The sequence below is a fragment of the Mustela lutreola genome, chromosome 1, assembly GCF_030435805.1.
Source record: "Mustela lutreola isolate mMusLut2 chromosome 1, mMusLut2.pri, whole genome shotgun sequence".
In the NCBI taxonomy this organism is placed as follows: domain Eukaryota; kingdom Metazoa; phylum Chordata; class Mammalia; order Carnivora; family Mustelidae; genus Mustela; species Mustela lutreola.
Genome location: NC_081290.1, coordinates 124,331,954 through 124,351,048, shown reverse-complemented (window position 1 = coordinate 124,351,048; position 19,095 = coordinate 124,331,954). Strand labels below are relative to the sequence as shown.

Sequence of the window (19,095 nt, the reverse complement as noted above, 5' to 3'; positions counted from 1 at the left end):
TTGAAAAAATTATGGAGAGCTATATACTACACAGTGACTAGGAGAACCACTAGTATCCTTTCACCACAAGGGAAAGGGATAAGAGTGGATTCTTACTTTCTTTATACGCTCTTATCTCTTTTCCAAAATTTCTATGGTGAACCAGTTTAGCATCTACAATGAGAAAAATAAAGGTTATTTTTATAACATTACTTTCAATCTACCAACTAACTATGGAGCGCTTTCTCTTGCTGTTTAAATTACTGGAAATAAATCTACAGACCAAATCTATGTTAAATTTGTCTGGTTCTCGTGATAATTAAATCGTGCTTAAATGTAGGGCACAGAGAAATAAAGCAAAAATCCATTATTGTCTTTGGTTTTTGTAACACCTCTCCTTCTCCTGAACTTGTCCATTGTATTTCTTGGGCTGGCTACTATCTCTTCCATAACACTTTCCCAGGAGTTGGTATGAGAGAGAAGAAACACTATCTGAGTTTCCTCAGGACTAAAACTGCTTTGTACTTAATGAGTTTATTTCTCTGCGGTATTTTTCTGCAAAAAAAACAGGGTCCCTTAGATCGCTGAGAGAACCCGTAACAGAAAAATATACATTTACAAACTATAATCTATGAGAAGACAAATCACTTCTCTGAGAAAAAATAATAATAGCTAATCTACATAGGCACCACTGCCACCCCTGGTGAGCATGAATAGTTCCCTTTCTCAGAGGCTTGGTCCCCTTGTCCTCCCCCCTCCAGCGGGAATGGTCATCAAGGGCCACACACTCCGTGTTTTACCTAAATTACTGTATATTCAGACCTACATGATGTACATATTAGTGTTCCTATCCTAAGGGCAGAACAGTATTTGGGGTCACTTAAGTGACTTGCCCAAGGATACACATTTATGGACCCAGGTTTTTTGGACTCCAGAGCCAATCAACCACACAAACCCAGTTCTGGCTAAGAACTGAGCAGGTCACGGGGTGCTTGGGTGTCTCAGTTGGTTCAGCTACTGCCTTCGGCTCAGGTCATGGTCCCGGAGTCCCAGGATCGAGTCCCACACTGGGCTCCCAGCTCTGTGGGGAGTCTGCTTTACCCTCTGACCTTCTCCCCTCTTGTGTTCTCTCTCACACTCTCTCTCTCAAATAAATAAATAAAATCTTAAAAAAAAAAAAAAAAAAAGAACTGAGCAGGTCAGGCAAAGTTCACTTTCTTTCACAAGTGGCTCCCAGTTTAGGAAGAAATTTGGAATGAATCAGTGAATAGCTCTGAGCTTAATTAATTGCATTAAATGTAGTATTAACTCTAGATTATAAAAATTAACATATGGAGGGCGCCTGGGTGGCTCAGAAGGTTAAGTGTCTGCCTTTGGCTCAGATCATGATCCCAGGGTCCTGGGATTGAGCCCATCCGGCTCCCTGCTCAGTGGGGAGTCTGCTTCTCCTGCTGCCCCTCCCCCCTGCTCATGCTCGCTCATGCTCCCTCTCTCTTGCAAAACTAAAAATAAAATCTTTTTAAAAATTAACATGCAGAAGTAGTGTCTGTCTTTAAATTGTTGTGTATCAACTATTTTGGAGTCATTATGAGAAATCTCTAGGTATAGAGATTTTAAAATAAATTTAAAAATCTATTTAGCTCACATGTTCAGAGGGAGAAGAAAGAGACTTTTTTAGAGTTAGAAATAAGGCTTTTTCACAAGAAAAAAAAAAAAAAAAAAAAAAGCAAGATGCTCCAGAGGAAATGGATTAGAATATTGGGTAACTCGGAACTCATTAGAACTTCACACTGAGCTAAAAGGTTGAAGGAAGATCAGAGTCAGGGATATGGGAGCTTCCTTTGAAGTCCTCTAAATAGAGTATTTTATTCACACTTGCCCCTTGAACAGCAGTGGTTTGACCAGTGTGGGTCCGTTTATGCACAGATTACTGATTTTCTTAACATTTTCTTTTCTCTAGCTGACTTTTTTGTAAGAATACCATATATAATACATATAACATACAAAATGTGTGTCAATCAGCTGTTTATCAGCAGGGCTACCGGTCTACCATAAACTACTAGTACTTAGGTTTTGAGAAGTCAAAGTCACATGCACAGATTTCCAAGTGCACAGTGGGGAGAGGATATATCACTGCCCCTCCTGCATTATTCAAAGGTCAGCTCTTCTTCACCAGTGTCATTTCCATGGAAAGATACAATTTACTGTATATGGTGTTCTAGGGTCTCTCTCAAGTAACTGTGACTGAAGAAACCCATCCAACACCTAGAAAGGCAGACCCAGGTCACGTGACATCACCATGTAGGTATTCTGCATCCTGAAAAATTTTCAAGGCACTTTTTTTCTAGGAATAGCGACAAGTTTGGCTGAGTTCCCCAACATTTTGCCCTGTTGTTCTCAAGAGTAGTCAAACAGAGGAGACAGTCAAGTGGGGCAGAGATTGCCATCTGCAGACACAAATGAGTATCTCTGCAGAAAACTGACCAACATATTCCTATGAGGTCTGTTCGTTTGTGCTATTTCCTAAGGAACTAAGCTACAGATAATCTTGATGTCAGTAATGGACTAGATCATGATTATCTCACAGGATAAAGAAAAACCAAGAACCTTTTATTTTTACTCTGGTAGTTTTTATAAAACAAAAGCAAAATATCAACAGTTTTACTGGTTTTAATAAGCAAGTATGCAAACAGTTTCCATACAACCGTGTCAGAATAAGCTACCACTAGTGATATACAAAGACCACCAGCAGACCCAGACTGGCCTTTAATGAAGGAATCTAGGACTTTAGTGCTGTTCTCAAATTTAACCAAAACCCTTCCTGCTGAGTTTCATCTGTGGGCCACTCCAAATAGGTCTTAGTGTTCATTATCTTCCGCAGCTTACAGAAACGCTGGGGGATGGCCTTCTTCTCAATGGGCTCCAGAAGAATCAGAATGACAGCATCGTTGTTCTCATCAAAAAGTCGAAAGTGGGAGAAGTCCAGCTCATACTTACACCACTCGCTCTTCACAAAGTTCTCTGAGAGCACAAAGATGGTCTTGTGGCTCTTCTCGATGGAGTCAATGATATTGTCAATGATCCATTTGCCGGGGATAAAGTCCCGCTTGTGAAGGCACAGCCTGAAGGGAGGGTTGAAGTGCTCCAACTCCTGGACCATCATGTTCTCCACCCAGTAGGAATCGTGCTCACTGTAGGACACGAAGGCATCATAGCACACGTCCCTGGGGGGCGCTTTCCTGGGCTTCCTCTTGGCCTGGAGCCAGGCCCACATCATTTTCAGGTACCACAGCCCATGGAAGTGGTGGCACAGGACCCCCGTGAGCAGTATCAGCAGGAAGAGGACTGAGCACACGGCAGACACCAGAGCCACCTGGTGGCATTCAGAGGCCGGGAGCCGCGTGTCCTTAACCCGCTGGCCGCGCACGGAGAATGGAGAGTCACACAGGTAGTTGTCTGGCCAGTCGGTCAGGATCTGGGCCAGCGACTGCTGCTCCCGAGTGAAAGACAAGAATTCACAGGAGCAAAGGAAATTGTTACTGCCAGCTTCCAAAGCCTCCAATGTGCTAAAAGAATCAAGTTGCTCCTTAGTGAAAGTACTTATTGTGTTTCTGCTGATTCTCAAGACGTGTAACATGGGTAAGAAGGAGGCATCTGGTAGGGTCTTCAACTTATTTCTGGAAATATAAAGTTCTTTGAGTTGTGGCAAAATCAGGGAAAAGGAATCGAGGTTGTTATTGCTAATATCTAAAATTTCCAGCATCCAGGGGATGCAACGGGTGACACTGTATATTCTCGTGTTGGATAAGTTCAAGTATTTCAACTTGTCTGGCCACTGACAAGTTTCAGGCATAGAAACATAATTATTCTTACTAATGTCAAGCTTAGTCAGGTTTTTCAGAGTAAGCAAAGTTTCTCCGGTTTTTTCTAATGATTTCAAACGATTTTGCCTTAAAATTAGGGTTTGCAGGAGGGGCCAGGCCTGCTCACAGGCTGAGTTTCCCAAGGATTCCTCAACCATTAAATTGTCACTGAGATCCAAATATTCTAGTGACTCTAAATGTTGTGAAAGTAAGCAAGGAACCAGAAAAACCTTACTGCTTTCTACTGTGACCCTTTTCACATTTGCTGTAAGTGAATAGATACTCCTCATATCATAAAATGAGTAAAAATATGGAATAGCCAACCTCCGTACTATTAAGGTCTCTATCCCACCTATATTTTTAATTTTGTCCATATCGGATATGTCAAAATCACCAAGCCCATCGAGGGTACAGCCCTCAAACTCGACTTCTAACACTCCAGAGACACAATTCAGCAGTTTCACAAGTTCGCTAAAACTTCCATCAGTGACTTTCACGTTTCTAAACGTCCACTTTTTAATCAATGTATTTGTTTCCCTGATGGATGCTTTCGAAAACTGGAAAGTGTTCAAGTGAGTATCTCTCAGTTCTAAATGTTTCAAGGACCTTGAAAGATCTACAAAAATCTCCAGCAAGAAAACAGGCTGCTTCATACGAAGAACCAAGTGGGTGATGTTCTGAATGGATTTCAAACTCTCTGGCTCATACCTCTGGAGATTTGAAGCATCAATCTCGAGTTCCTCAAGAAAAGTGAGCCCAGCAAAATCCTTTTCCTGAAGTTCAGTGAATCTGTCAATACTCCCTACTTTCAGAATTTGCAAATTTGTAAGTTGAGAAAAAAGAGGCGTTTCCCCAAGGGATTTGTAAAGATTTCCCAGTAAATTTAAGAACTTTAGGGAAGAAAGGGGCCTGAACCAGGAGGATGATAAGTTTGATAAGAGATTATAGGATAAGTCCAAATGTTCAAGACTCTGCAGAGAAATAAAAGAATCTTTCTCTATGGCATTAATTCCATTAGACGCCAGCTTCAGAGCCTTGAGGTTCACGCAGCCCCGCAGGTCCCTGTTGCGGATGTAGGTAATCTCATTGTTGGAGAGGTCAAGGCTTCTCACAGCAGCCGTGAGCCCTGACGGGATGGACTTTAAAGATCTGAAGCGGCCATCACAGACACCCATGGGGTCACAGGATGGAGAAGAAGCCTGATCAGGGCCCTCTTCCTTGGAGAGTTTGGTTACAGCCCCCAACATCCATACTGTCCACAAAACACGTGACATCGTCCAGGGGTCCAACCTACAAATAAAAGAGGTTCAAATGAGCAGTTGTGTTTGACAGTTTATCACGACTCCTGTTCCTGAGAAATGTTTTGTAAGACATAACACACACACACACACACACACACACACACACACACACACACACTACCAGGAAAACAGAGGCAAATGGAATGTATGAATGAGGATGACAAATGAGTTCCCTGACACATCCAGCAATACCGACCAAGATTTCTGCCCCTATGCCATGACTTAAAAGCCCAATACCATCTGGAGTACAGAGCACGACTCACTAAGCATGAGCCAAAAGAATGAGGAAATGAATGAATGGAGGAACGAATAAGCCAGCAGGTGAAGAAATGAGTTAGGCTTGGGTGGCTCAGTTAAGTGTCCAACTCTTGGCTTCAGCTCAGGTCATGATCTCAGGGTCTTGACATCAAGCCCTGCATCAGACTCCCTGCTGAGCTGCTCTCCCTCTCCCCCACTCACCCCCTGCTCATGCTCCCAAGGACACTTTTTATAGGTAAAACTAATTTCCCACCTTCACAGAATGAGAGATTATCAAAACACAGGCTATATAATTTATAGGCAGAGAGAGTTAAAACATACATAATGTTAATACATAAATTGGTTTGGAAATTAATAGCTGTTGCTGCCAGATTTTTTATGGCCGCCCTAATGCAATTGCTTGGCATCACCTCCTGTCTCTTCTAGATAAACGGGGCCACACTATGCAGAGTTATTTTGGACTTTCACTTCTCACCTAACAATGTAGCTTGACATCTTCCTACTTCCACACAGAGAGGCACTTCTATTCTTTTTTTTTTTTTTTAAATAGGTTTTCCTTTTTAAAATTATTTATTTATTTGACAGAGAGAGAGAGAGAGAGAGAGCGCGCGCATGCGCAAGCGAGCACGCACGCACAAAGAGAGGGAGAAGCAGACTCCCCGCTGAGAAAGGAGCCTGATGTGGGGCTCTATCCCAGGACCCAGGGACCATGATCTGAGCCAAAGGCAGATGCTTAACCAACTGAGCCATCCAGGTGCCCCTGACATTTCTGATTCTTTCCCAATGGGTGGCAGTGTTTCATAGTATGGATAAGCCACAGTTGGCATTCCCATCAGCACTGTATGAGAGCCCAGCTGCTCTACATCTTGCCACCACTGTGCACGGCCAATCTTTTTCATTTCAGCAATTCTGGTAGGAGGTAGTGTCATCTCACTGTAATCTGAATCTGTTTCCTGGACTACTAAGGAGTCTGAACATCTTCATCTGCAATGTGCACGGTTTCAGTGTTTGACCTACTGTTTTCTACTGGATTGTCATTATTTTAATAATTATAATAAATATTAAATTATATATACTTAATACTTAATTTAATAATTTATACACATAAATAAAGATATATACTCTCAGAATAGAAGATGCATGTGCTACAGATACAGGCATTCCTTAGAGATATTGCGGCTCCAGTTCCACAACAATAAAGCAACTATCCCAATACAGGGAGTCAAATGAATTTTGATTCCCAGTGCACTCACAAGCTAAGTTTACACTACACAGTAGTCTGTTAAATGTGCAATGTCTTTAAAAAAATAGTACATACCTTCATTTAAAAATGATTTATTGGGGCACCTGGGTGGTTCGGGCAGTTAAGTGTCTGCCTTCAGCTCAGGTCATGATCTCAGGGTCCTGGGATCCCATGTCGACATGTCCCATGTTGGGCTCCCTGCTCAGCCAGAAGTCTACTTCCTCTCCTACTCCCCCTGCTTGTGCTCTCTCTCTCTCTCTCACTGTGTCTCTCTCTGTCAAATAAATAAATAAAATCTTAAAAAAATAAAAGTAAAACAAAAATAAAAACAATTTCTTGCTAACGGAGGCTAACCATCATCTGAGCTTTCAGTGAGTCATCATCACTGATCATGGGTCATCATAATGAATATAATAAGCGTGGAAAAGTTTGAAATATTGCCAGAATTACTGAAAGGTGACACAGACACCCAAAGTGAGCAAGTGCTGTTGGAAACATGACAGCAACAGACTTGTTCAATACAGGGTTGTTACATAACTTAAATCTGTAAAAAAATCCAGAACTCACCCCCCGGCAACAAAACAAGGTATGACTCCATCTTCTCCCACTCTACACCTTTCCGTGTCACTTTCTACATGAGTTCTTTTGATGAACAGACGTTCTTGTGTTTTCTATTTTGTTTCTTAGTAGTCATTTTTGTGGCCTATTTAAAAAGCCTTTGTTATGGTATCATGAAGATATTCTCTTTATTATTTTTTCTTTATTTGAGAGAAAGGGCAAGGAGGGCTGGCAGGAGAGGGGCAAAGGGAGAAGCAGATTCCCTGCTGAGTCGGGAGCCTGACTAAGGAGTCAATCCCAGGACCCTGGGATCATGACCCCAGCCAAAGGCAAATGCCCAACTGACTGAGCCACCCAGGTGCCCCTCTTTATTATTCTCCAAAACCTTTATTGCTTTGCCTTTTATTCCTAGGGATTAATATTTGAAATAGTGGACTGGATTCGTTTTATTTCTGATATGGATATTCAATTGACCCAGCATCATTTTTAAAAAGATCATTTTGGGGAAACAATCAACAATATTTACCCTTGCCAATAGCCACATGTCCTCATAGGAGTGAGTGTGTCTCACTGCTCTCAATTCTGATCTATTTGTCTTAGCCTTGTACTGGTAACACTATTTGGAAATATACACGCACATATATATATATATATTCAATTAAATTTTATGTGTTTACCATGCACTTAAGCAACCTTGCTAAACTGATTTAGTAATTCCACAGTTTGTAGATTATTTTTATTTTCCATGTACACAATCATATCACCCAGAAGTAATGGGTTCTTTTTTCTTTCTTCCAATCTGAATACCTTTATTTTGTTTTCTTGATTACTGAATGTTGAATTTTATCAAATTCTTTTTTATCTTCCTGTATCCACTGAGATGATTACATGGATTTCCACCTTCACTCTAAGAATACTGGTGATTTACTTTGATTTATTTAGTGCTGAGACAATGTTGTCTTTTTAGAATAAAACCAAGTTAGTCTGGATATATTATACTTTTTATATTTTACTGGATATTTTTATTCACTAATATTTTCTCTAGAATTTTCCATCTATATTGAGAGTAAAATTGCCGTATACATTTCACTTCCTTTCCTTGAGTAGAATTCACCAATGCTGCCTTTTGAGCCTGCAGTTTTTGTTGTTATTATCTGTACATTTATCTTGTTTTTGTAAAATACATTACATATACTTAACAGCTATGGAACTATTCAGATGTTCTTTTTCTTATCTGTCAGCTTTTGGTAAATTGTATTTTTCAAGGGATCTATCATTTTCTTTTAAATTTTTAAATTTATTGACACAGTTACTCAGAACATCCTCTGACTATTTCAATGTCCTGTCTTATCCCTTAGATGGAGTTCTTTGTGCCTGTTTTTTTTTTTTATTGTCTTGGTGGTCAGCAGTTTATCATTTTTTACTAGCATTTCAAAAGCCAGCTTCTCATTTCATAGATCTTCTATTTCTTTTCTATTTCACTAATTTCTATTCTTATATTACTATTTCCTTCCTTCTGCTTCCTCTGGATTTATTTTACTGTTCTTATTCTAATTTCTTAAGGTACATGCTTGCTCATTAATCTTCAGCCATTCTTCATTTCTAATATATTCATTTATGGTCAGACGTTTTCATCTAAGCACTAGTTTAGCTCTATTTTCCAGGCCCCTTCTCTTCTGTTCTTTCCATATTTTGTCTCTTCAAGCTTCAGTCTCGATACTCTCTTCTGATGTACTTTCTAATTTATTCTCTCTCCAGCTGTGTTTAATCTATTGGTGGATCCATCCATGGCTTTTAAATTTTGTAGTTATTGCCATCTTCATCTATTTAACTTCTCTTTGGTTCTTTTCCCCATCCGCTATGTCATTTTTTACAGTTTCCAGTTCTCTGCCAAAATTTTCAACCTCATCCTTTATCACCTTGAATACAATAAGCCTCATCTGATAGGCTGCGCGACACTCTGACAGCCTTAAGGGATGGAACATTTAAGGTTAAGGTCTGGGGCAATCATGGATGGAAAGGTAAAGCTAAACCAGGAGAAACTAAGCCCTTAGGTAGACCATAGCACAGCTCTGATCTATCCGGGTGGTTCAGACAGTCTCTGTCTCTGAAAATGGATGAAGAGGATTTCTGGAATGCTAGTGCTCACAGCTACCTGCAGAAGTTAAGGGAAATTTTCTCTAGAAGAGACTAATATTATCTGGGCCTCAAATTTCTTCCTACAAACAGTTTTTCAAAGTGTATGTCCAGTACACCATAAAAGACAACCAGGTACTATAGGAAGTAAAGATAATGAGTAGAGAAGAGCAGAAAAGCAGGCAACAGAAACTAACCCATAAAGACTATAGATCCAGTATTGTCCCTACTCCTAAAACTGACAGGGGTAAGATGATTTGGTACTATAGTTATCCCATTGTCTTTCTGCTGAATCAGTTATTGAAAAAAAATATTTGGTACTATATTTGGTACTATAGTTATCCCATTGTCTTTCTGTTCTTTCTGCTGAATCAGTTATTGAAAAAAAATCATCTTAGTATGAACTGTACTGGACAACCAAAATTCACTTGATCAATTCCATTTTATAATAAATAGCACAAATTTTAAGAAATTTATACTAGTTTTCAGCTGAGACTTAAAGGTCAAATACATAGGGCGCCTGGGTGGCTCAGTGGGTTAAGCCGCTGCCTTCAGCTCAGGTCATGATCTCAGGGTCCTGGGATCGAGTCCCGCATCTGGCTCTCTGCTCAGCAGGGAGCCTGCTTCCTCCTCTCTCTCTCTCTCTCTCTCTGCCTGCCTCTCTGCCTGCTTGTGATCTCTCTCTGTCAAATAAATAAATAAAATCTTTAAAAAAAAAAAAAAAAAGGTCAAATACATCTATTTTTAAAATGTTTCCTAGCCTTCTGTCTTTCAACTATAAAATTCGTAACAGCAGGGATCTTGGGCGTTTCATACAAATATTATGTGGTACTTATGGTATGGTGACTTTTCAACAAATAACAATTACCAGTGATGCCAACAGGACCACTTACAACTTGGCACTGAAGATGACAGTCACATCTCTCTCCTCCCATTTCCCCTCAACATTACAGCATGGGGCTGAGAGCTCCACGGAGTAAGACATTGAGAAAGGGAAAAGCAGTGGCTACAATGAGCAAGAGTGGGAGCCTATCTAATGAGGGTTGTGGGTTTGTACAAAGTATAAAATCATCTGCTTAAAGAATTCATAATATTGACAGAGTGGCGAAGCGTTACTGGCCCAAGACCCAGGGAAAGATACCAGTCTGACAGGTAAGCCTGGCAGGACCGGCAACTTAGGCTGTGCACATCTGCGGATCCAGAACTGAGAGGAACCTGAAGTCCCATGGTCTCTAGTGAACCATGACCAGATAACCCACATCAAGGCTACTGCTGTAATGGTTGCACAAAGCCGAAGCCGGAGTGGAGAAGGAATGGAGAGCCCAATGCACCGTTGGGAACTGAAAGTGTACTCTCCATAAAGCCACAAGCAGGGAAAAGGCTACCCTTTATCTGAACAGGGATCTAAAAAGTCTCTGCCCTCTGGTCCTAGCTGAATCCCAGCCTACTAGAAGTCTTCTGTAAGAAATCAGAACTCCAAGCCTGCCATGTACGCTGCTGTGGATCCAAATATTAAAAGACAGAATAGCTAAACATTTTTTTCAAACTGGAAAAAAAATAAGTTGCCAAATTATAAATACATATTGAATCCTCAGCAAAAAAGAATAAAAATTCCTGATCTAGCCTGAAAACAATGTAATGAAATCCTCAAAGGGCAGGGAAGACACACCTGCCAATCTAGCCGTCGAGACCCATTTAAATTATCATTCAAGAGCAAAGGTGAGATAGACATTTTCAGACATTCAAAAGCAAAAAAAAATAGTTTTTATCCATAGTCCATCTTTGAAAGAAGTACCCCGAGACATATGTTCTTCCACAATTTAAAAAATAAATAATAATAATAATAAATAATAAATAAATAAATTTCGTAAGAGTAAGCAGCAAGAAGTAACGATTGCATTTTTTTAAATTTAGTAATTGATAAAGAAGACAGCGTTCAAAACTCAGGCCTGGCTTTTTGGTACGAGGAAAAATAATATAAATTTTAAATGCTATTCTGGGGGAAAACATAATTTTGAAAAGCAAGTTTCTTTTTTTTTTTTAAAGATTTTATTTATTTATTTGACAGAAAGAGATCATAAGCAGGCAGAGAGGCAGGCAGAGAGAGAGAGAGAGGGAAGCAGGCTCCCTGCTGAGCAGAGAGCCCTATGTGGGGCTCGATCCCAGGACCCTGGAATCATGACCCCAGCCAAAGGCAGAGGCCTCAACCCACTGGGCCACCCAGGCATCTGGAAAAGCAAGCTTCTTATTAATAAGGAGTAAACACAACTTATATTTGTTAGGAGATCTTGATAAGAAGGTCACCCCCACAATGCCGTTTAACCATAAATCATGCTCAATCAGGAAAATCAAAATAAGGTATTTAATCAACGAAGCCAAATTCTTAACGAAAACAATCCAAAAAATTTTAACTGATACCTTAGAAACAAAACATGCTGTAAATTTCTGGCAATTTTCATAAAATGAGTGCATTATAAAAGTTTAAAGATGCAAATGTTCTCTGCTTAGAACAGGAAGAAACTTAAAATACCGGTGAATAAGCCATTTTCAAATAGGATGTTTGCCATTTCCTTTTTTGATCTCTGCTTTCAAGTGAGGCCACCCTATCCACCAGTTGCTTTTGGGTAAAGATCTGAGTTAATGACAAGTGCAGACAAGACCTTCAGTAAGAGTAGCATCATCTCAGCCGGCTGAGCTGTTTACACCTAATCAGCCCATCAACTCCCGTCCCCCAGAAAGCAGTAAAAAACTCTATCCTGGCTTGTATCTAAGTTCTAAACACAAGTTCTCATTTACAGAAGTTAAAGTTAGAAGGGGGAACTTCCTGGCATTCTTATTTCAAGAACTCACCCAAGCTTAAAAGCTCTAAGTTACTTTCTCATCAGATATTTTAAGGACGGAGGCACACGCAGGGGCAGTGAAGCTCACCCCAGCGCAGAGGCCGGGCTCGGGGTTAGGGTGCGAGAGTCCCGCGCGGATCTGCACTACTGACCCTTCCCCACTTCTCGCGGCGATGGGTTTCCCACTTGCGGGGTTCGGTCCCTGCAGTAACCGGGGAGCGCAGACACACCCCCAGAGGGACGCTCGCGCCACCTGAAAGCTCTACCAGACCGTCGTCGCCCCCGTCCGGGGAGAAGCGAGGCGCGCAGACCCGGGCCGCGAGAGCGTCGGGTCCTGGTGTCCGGGGGCTCTTCCCCCACCCCCGCCCGCCCGCCAGCCTCCGGCTCCGCGCTCAGACGATGGCTTAGCGGGGATCCCCCGCGACCGCGTCGGCGCCCATCGCACCCCTGCGGACTGCTGCGGGGACAGCTTTGAAGGGCGGTGACGGGAAAGGCCCGACGTACCTGGGAGCTGACCGAGCCGCTGTCGGGCCGCGCCTACTCTGCTGCGGGACGACGCGACGCGCCCCGTTCGAGGAGGGCAGCGAAAGTAAAAGTGCGCGGGCCTGCGGTCCCTCCTCGCGGGGTGCGGGGACGCCCGTCCGCTACGCGCGCCGCCGCGCGGGGGAGGCGAGGCCAGAGGGTCCGCGCCGCCGCAGCCGCCGCCTTGGCCCCGGGCTACTCAAATGACTTAGACGGAGGCGGGGGGAAACCCGGGGCCGCCAGGGTGCCAGGAGGGCGCTGGGGCTGTTGGAGGTCCGAGGCGGAGAAAAGAGAACCGAGACTGCCAGCGGCCCCGGTGAGTGAATTCCCGGAGCACGGAGGAAGATTTCACAATCGGTGGCTAGTTACCCAACCAGTATTTTCTTGAAGCTTTGGCATTCAAAGCCTCCCGTACCCGGACACGCAGTCTTTAAATTCCCCTTCTCCCTTCCTCTCCATCCTTGGGAGCTCAGGTTCATGCTTCTCCCCGCGCCGGGCTCCAACACTTATCACCCGCTCGCGGTATCTCCAGGGTCCGCGCCCATCCGCCTGTCTATGCTGTCCGATATTAAAATAGCTTACCAGTCACTATCCAGACCAACAGAGCAAAATTTCGCCTGAGGAGCAAAAAAAGGACTTTTTTTTTTCAATCCTGAGGCTGTCCCCGGTGGTTCACTGACTGGAGCACCTACTGTCGCGTCCATATTCTGACCATGAAAGATGGGGGTCTCCCACTTATCTCGAGGATTTTGAATCCAAATCCTAACCTTGCTCTGTTCCATCCCTGGAACTTCCATCTCAAAGTAATTCCAAAAACAGTCTAAGATCGACTTTTTTCATTGCCAGAAAACTAGTTTCATTCAGAAACTACTGAAGAATGTTTATAAGGGAAACAAACTACCTTTTAAAACTTAAACTGCCTTGGGGCGCCTGGGTGGCTCAGTCGTTAAATGTCCCCCCCCCCCCCTTTGGCTGGGGTCATGATGCCAGAGTCCTAGGATGGGGCTCCCTGTTCAGCGGGAAGCCCTCCATCTCCCATTCCCCCTGCTTGTGTCTCTCTCTGTCAAGTAAATGAATAAAATCTTTAAAAAAAAAAAAAAAACTAAACTAAACTGCCTTAATAATATCCATACAGTACAGTTTATATTCATAATTACATTTGATCTTAACAGATTAAGGCTGAGAAAGCATTCTTGTTTCTCTTTTTAAAAAGGAGGAAATGCCATGTAAATTGTGACACAACTGAGGTTTGAAATGAGAATTTTACCATAAATCCAGGGTTTCTTCTCTTGCCCTATTTCACATTCCTAATCCTCATTAAAGTTTCTGATATTAGGCAAATTTAAAAGGCGTGAATGTGATCTTGAGAGGGTGGAGTCTAATTTTCTATACAGGTTACCGACTATGCAGACATTTCTCTCTCTCCCTAATGATCCAGGCTCTGCGGTTCCCTGAAAAGGTTTTCTTCTTATTACAAAATCCCCACCTCTCTTCCTCATGAGTTCTCAATTGCGTACCTAAGAAAAATTCTTTCCAGTACCTTTCCCCGAATCTAATAAACTCTATATGTCTTTAGTTGACCTGTCTAGATTGATGTTATTGCTTTGTAATCCCAAAGCCAATTAGAATATTCTGGCTGTCAGGTAGAAATCATTTATTTACCCACAAGTTACTACCAGTGTCATCTATGTATAATAAAGACTCATAAATGTTTTCAAGGCCCTTTTAAATATATCTTTTCATCTGAATCTCATAATAATACATGAAATAAATAGTTCTGATATCATTACCCCTCCAGCTCAAGTGATTGGAGAATTTATCTCAAATCACATGGAGACAAATCTAGATTAGATTCCAAGACTTGTCAGTCAGTCTGCATTTTGTTTGGCATAAGACCTCCTACAACTCATTACAAAACCCATTTTTTTTACAAGATTTATTTATTTATTTATTTATTTAATTTATTAAGATCACAAGTAGGCAGAGAGAGAGAGAGAGGAGGAAGCAGGCTCCCCGCTGAGCAGAGAGCCCAATGTGGGGCTCGATCCCAGGACCCTGGGATCATGACCTGAGCCGAAGGCAGAGGCTTTCACCCACTGAGCCACCCAAGTGCTCCCAAAACCTATTTTTTAAGGTTAGAAAACAAGCTGGACACCTGGGACGCTCAGTCGGTTAAGTGTCTGCTTTCAGCTCAGGTCATGATCTCAGGGTCCTGGGACTGAGACCTGCCTCATCAGGCTCCCCGCTGAGCAGGGAACCTGCTTCTCCCTCTGCTTGCTGTTCCCCCTGCTTGTGCTCTCTCTCTCTGACAAATAAAAAAATAAACTCTTAAAAAAAAAAAAGAAAAAATGAGCACAGAATACGGAAAGGTGTTTGGGAAAGGTTAACTTGTGGAAGATATTTATACTTTTGAGCATCTGACTGTAATTCTAAAATGAAGCTATCAAAATTCAGAGTCTGCATCTTTCTCATACAAAGTTCCTTGTAATAATTAAATAAAATAATAAGTAATACATTTGTCAAAAATCACTTAATGAAAATCTAGTACAATCCCTGCACTATTTTATATACCCTTGTAAACACAAATGCCCATTCTTCAAAATTTTTCTATTCTGAAAAGATTTCACTAACATCTGTAATTTTTGAGGAATGTTCTTAATACTTCTTGTGCAAAATAAGAGTAAAATTCTAATTCAACACAGAACAAAGTTTTGAAAACTGAGAATATTTCACTATATGAATATTTCCATTTTAAAAACTAGAATTATTCTTCAACTCAGATACTTCCTGTTGGGGGATGGCCTTCTCAATGGCCTCCAAAAAAGAGGGGCTGGCTTTTTGCTAGCTCTTTGAGAGAAGGAAGGAGAAAACACCTAATTTCTTTAGGAAGTCATAAAATAAATATACTCACTTATAAAATATCTCCCTTTTCCTTAATAAGTTGACATTGATTTCTCTCATAACCAAAAGAGCTCTAAGATATTTATTGATGGAAAGAAAATTAAATTTCTTAAATAACTCAGAAATTCCAAATGACCTAGAAATATAATATCATAAAATCTTTTAATATTGTATGCCAATAGTTTTATCCCTTATCTAATGCTCATTTTCAGCTTGCCATCTTCCTAATATCCCTCCATGCCTATTCAGGGCAATTCATCACCCAACTTCCATGAAGTCTATTCAGAGACTAAACTCATCATACTGTAATGATTCCAGAAAATAAGATATTCTTGGGAAAATAATTTCAGTGTCCCTTCTGGAGGGAAGAAGGGATGGGAAAGAGAGAGGGAGGGAAGATCGATTAACAAAATCCTCTCCAAATAAAACTGACTATTTCATATGTTGGCCCAAATGGCTGATCTACGCTGATTTCAGGCTTCTTTGTATGTATCTTAGGATTAGAAACATCAATGTTAAGTTAACTCAGAACAGAAAGTCCACAAAAGTCTTGCTGTTTCTTTAATGTAGAGAATTTATAAATATTTCAGGAACTATTTGGGAAATGGAAGAAGAAAGAGAGAAAGAGACTTTCCCTCCAAGTTGTTTGGTGGACTGTCCCAGAAACAAAGGACCAAATCATGAGGATAATACACGAGGTCAGTTGTTATAGGATAGAACCAAACACGCAAGACTATCAAAGACAAGGCCAATGACTTTCATCTATTACAAGAACTCCATTAAGTGACAGAAAAGGAGACTCCAAATTTGCACACGTGCACTGAATGCAGCTGGATGTACATTTCATGAGGGTGTGGATGTTTTTCTCCCTTTGCTGTGAAGTATCTCCTGTCCCTACAACAAAGTAGGCACTTATCAACTACTAGTTATCAAGTGGTGAATTCACTTGCATTTTCAGGACATCAGTTAGGTCTGAAGAAATGGAGTAGAAACACCTGAAGTGGCCGTTGTTGAAGACACGCAATGGGACTTCAAGGGAGAGAAGTCTGCCCTGACTTCCTAACCATGCCACACAACAGCAGACCTCTTTTAAAGATGGAGATGAAGAAATACAGTGCTTGACTTCCAAACTTAAAGAAAACCATGGGTGAACAAGTGGTATTACTTGGCTATCTGTAAGGGTTGTATGGTCTTGTTAGGCAGGAAGGGTATGAAAAGAAGGCAGGATTTTTTTTTTTTTAATCAAGTTCCAACTTCTTTGGAACTCCTTGGAAAATATATTGAAATCAAATAATTGCTCAATCTGACTCTGTTGTGTGGCGGGCTGGGTGGAGGGAGTGACCTCTATGTGGCTAGAAAAAGTGAAGTCATGATATGACACAATCCCAGGGATATGAGCTATATAACTGTGGTTCAGAACTACAATGAGGCATCACCTCACACCTGTCAGAATGACTTACAAAAAAGACAAGAAATAGCAAATGTTGGCGAGGACGTGGAGAAAAGGGAGCCCTCATGTGTTGTCACTGGCATGGTAAGTTGGTGAAGCCACTGTAGAAAACAGTATGGAGGGTCTGCAAAAAACTGACAATAGAAATACCATGTTCCAGCAATTCCTCTACTGGGTATCTGTCCAAAGAAAGTGAAAACACTAATTCAAAATAATATATACATCGCTATGTTCATTGCAGTGTAATTTCCAGTAGCCCAGTCATGGAAACCATCTAAGTGTTCACCAATGGGTGCATCGATAAAGAAGATGTGTTATCTATATGCATAATGGCCTACTACTTAGCCATAAAGAAGAACAAAGTCTTACATTTGTGACAATATGGATGGAACTTAAGGATATTATGTTAAGTGAAATAAATCCAGCAGAGAAAAACAAATACCGCATGACTTCGCTTGTATGTTGAATCCAAAAAGCAAAACAAACAGAACAGAACAAAATCCAGACTCATATAGAACAGATTGGTGGTTGCCGGAGACAGGGAGGATTGGAGGCAGGGTTGAAATGGATTGAAAAGTACAAACTTCCAGCAATGAAAGAAATAAGCCATGAGGGTGTAATGTACAGCATAGGGAATACAGTCAATAATGTTATATTAACTTTGTAAGGTGATTTTCCACAGGAAGTGGACGTATTGTGTGGCCATTTTGCAATGCATACAAGGGTGGAATACTTGAAACTAATATCATGTTGTATGTCAATTACACCTTACTAAAAAATAAAATAAAATATATACTATTCATACTTGTGATTTTCAAGTTGAAATTTTTGTTTGTAAGAAGCATGGCTTGAACACTTGTTATATATGGAAATGCTTAAGAAAGTTTAAAGTTCACCATATTTGTAAGCGTATTAGTTATATGGGAGCTATTTGTGAACTCATCATAGTTTTGTTAACTCAAACAACAGAGACATTTAAAGAGGACATGAAGTATTTTACACTTATAAATCTAGCTTGAACTATTTTGTTTTTTTACTTATATTGATTGGCTTGAACTATTTTTTATAAAGATTTTATTTATTTATTTATTTGACAGAGAGAGAGAGAGAGGCAGCAGGAGAGGGAACACAGACAAGGGGAGAGGGAGAAGCAGGCTTCCCCCTGAGCAGGAGCCCAATGTGGAGCTCAATCCCAGGACCCTGGGATCATGACCTGAGCCAAAGGCAGAGGCTTAAGGACTGAGCCACGTAGGTGACCCCCACTTGAACTGTTTTAAAGATTAGCTACGTTTGTAAATAGGACAAATGTAAGCCAAAGTCTCTTTTAAAGTGATCTATAAATTTTGGTAGATTTATAAACATCTGATGAAACCTAAAACCTTAAGGAAAGACAAGGTTTTTAACTTTGTGAATTTAGTAATCTCAATATTAATCATAAAGCCAAAGTGAACTTCTGAATTACCTCTGCAAACAAAAATTTTCGAGGACATTTTAAAAAAGCCAACGTTAACAAAATTTTATTTGAGTCAGTTAAAAAAAAATTGCCACGTCTTTTCCTTCCTCCCCACGTTAACTGCTGCTCTTCCTCTTCAGCTGCCTGTTGCCATCACTTCCTGTCACTTGAGACAGACTCGGCCTCCATGTCAGTCTGCTTAGGTGTGTCCTGTCAGTGCCTTTCTGCTTTTCCTTTGGCTATGGTTCCTGTGAGCTTTCAGTCACTGGTAAAGACCCAACGGTGAATATATTATTTACCATGTGTCAGTTCCAGCCCACATTGATCACTAAAATGATTTGTGCTAAATCCCAGTTCATATGATGGGATTAAATCCATCGTTTGATGTTGTTTCATGGTTTTCTGCAAAGAGCATCATCAAACCCAGGAACCCTAATCCTTTGTAAGAACACCAGTTTCTCTGGGGTTAAGGGCTCCAAGCACGCTACTTGACCTCTGGCCTCCTATGTCTGTCCCCATCTGCTGACCCCCTAGTCCCTTCCTCCCATTTGTTGAAGGCTTTGGCACCAGCCCTTAGAAATTCTTCTTTCC

At 41.1% G+C, this 19,095-nt stretch overlaps 1 protein-coding gene and 1 long non-coding RNA gene across 5 annotated transcripts in view; one reads left to right on the top strand and one right to left on the bottom strand.

Moving 5' to 3' along the window:
• Window positions 1-2,568: 2,568 nt before the first annotated feature.
• TLR2 (toll like receptor 2) lies at window positions 2,569-12,892 on the bottom strand. Of its 3 annotated transcripts, none has more exons than XM_059173510.1 (2): window positions 12,683-12,892; window positions 2,569-5,132 (listed from the first exon to the last, which is right to left on the bottom strand). In XM_059173510.1, exon 2 carries the CDS (start codon window positions 5,114-5,116, stop codon window positions 2,759-2,761), a length of 2,358 nt encoding a protein of 785 aa, XP_059029493.1. In that variant the 5' UTR covers window positions 5,117-5,132; window positions 12,683-12,892; the 3' UTR covers window positions 2,569-2,758. The 3 variants fall into 3 exon arrangements, with proteins under 3 accessions (XP_059029493.1, XP_059029499.1, XP_059029503.1); XM_059173516.1 differs by lacking the exon at window positions 12,683-12,892 and adding an exon at window positions 12,189-12,312; XM_059173520.1 differs by lacking the exon at window positions 12,683-12,892 and adding an exon at window positions 6,720-6,866.
• The window catches only part of LOC131831510 (uncharacterized), an 18,879-nt gene continuing 12,676 nt past the window's right edge, over window positions 12,893-19,095 (top strand). For both annotated transcript variants that reach the window (XR_009353664.1, XR_009353663.1), the window contains exon 1: window positions 12,893-13,016. This is a non-coding gene — a long non-coding RNA (uncharacterized LOC131831510). The remainder of the gene's footprint in view (window positions 13,017-19,095) is intronic.

Excerpts from the sequence above, each read along its gene's own strand:
- TLR2 (XM_059173510.1), bottom strand. The coding sequence starts at position 5,116 with ATGTCACGTGTTTTGTGGACAGTATGGATGTTGGGGGCTGTAACCAAA.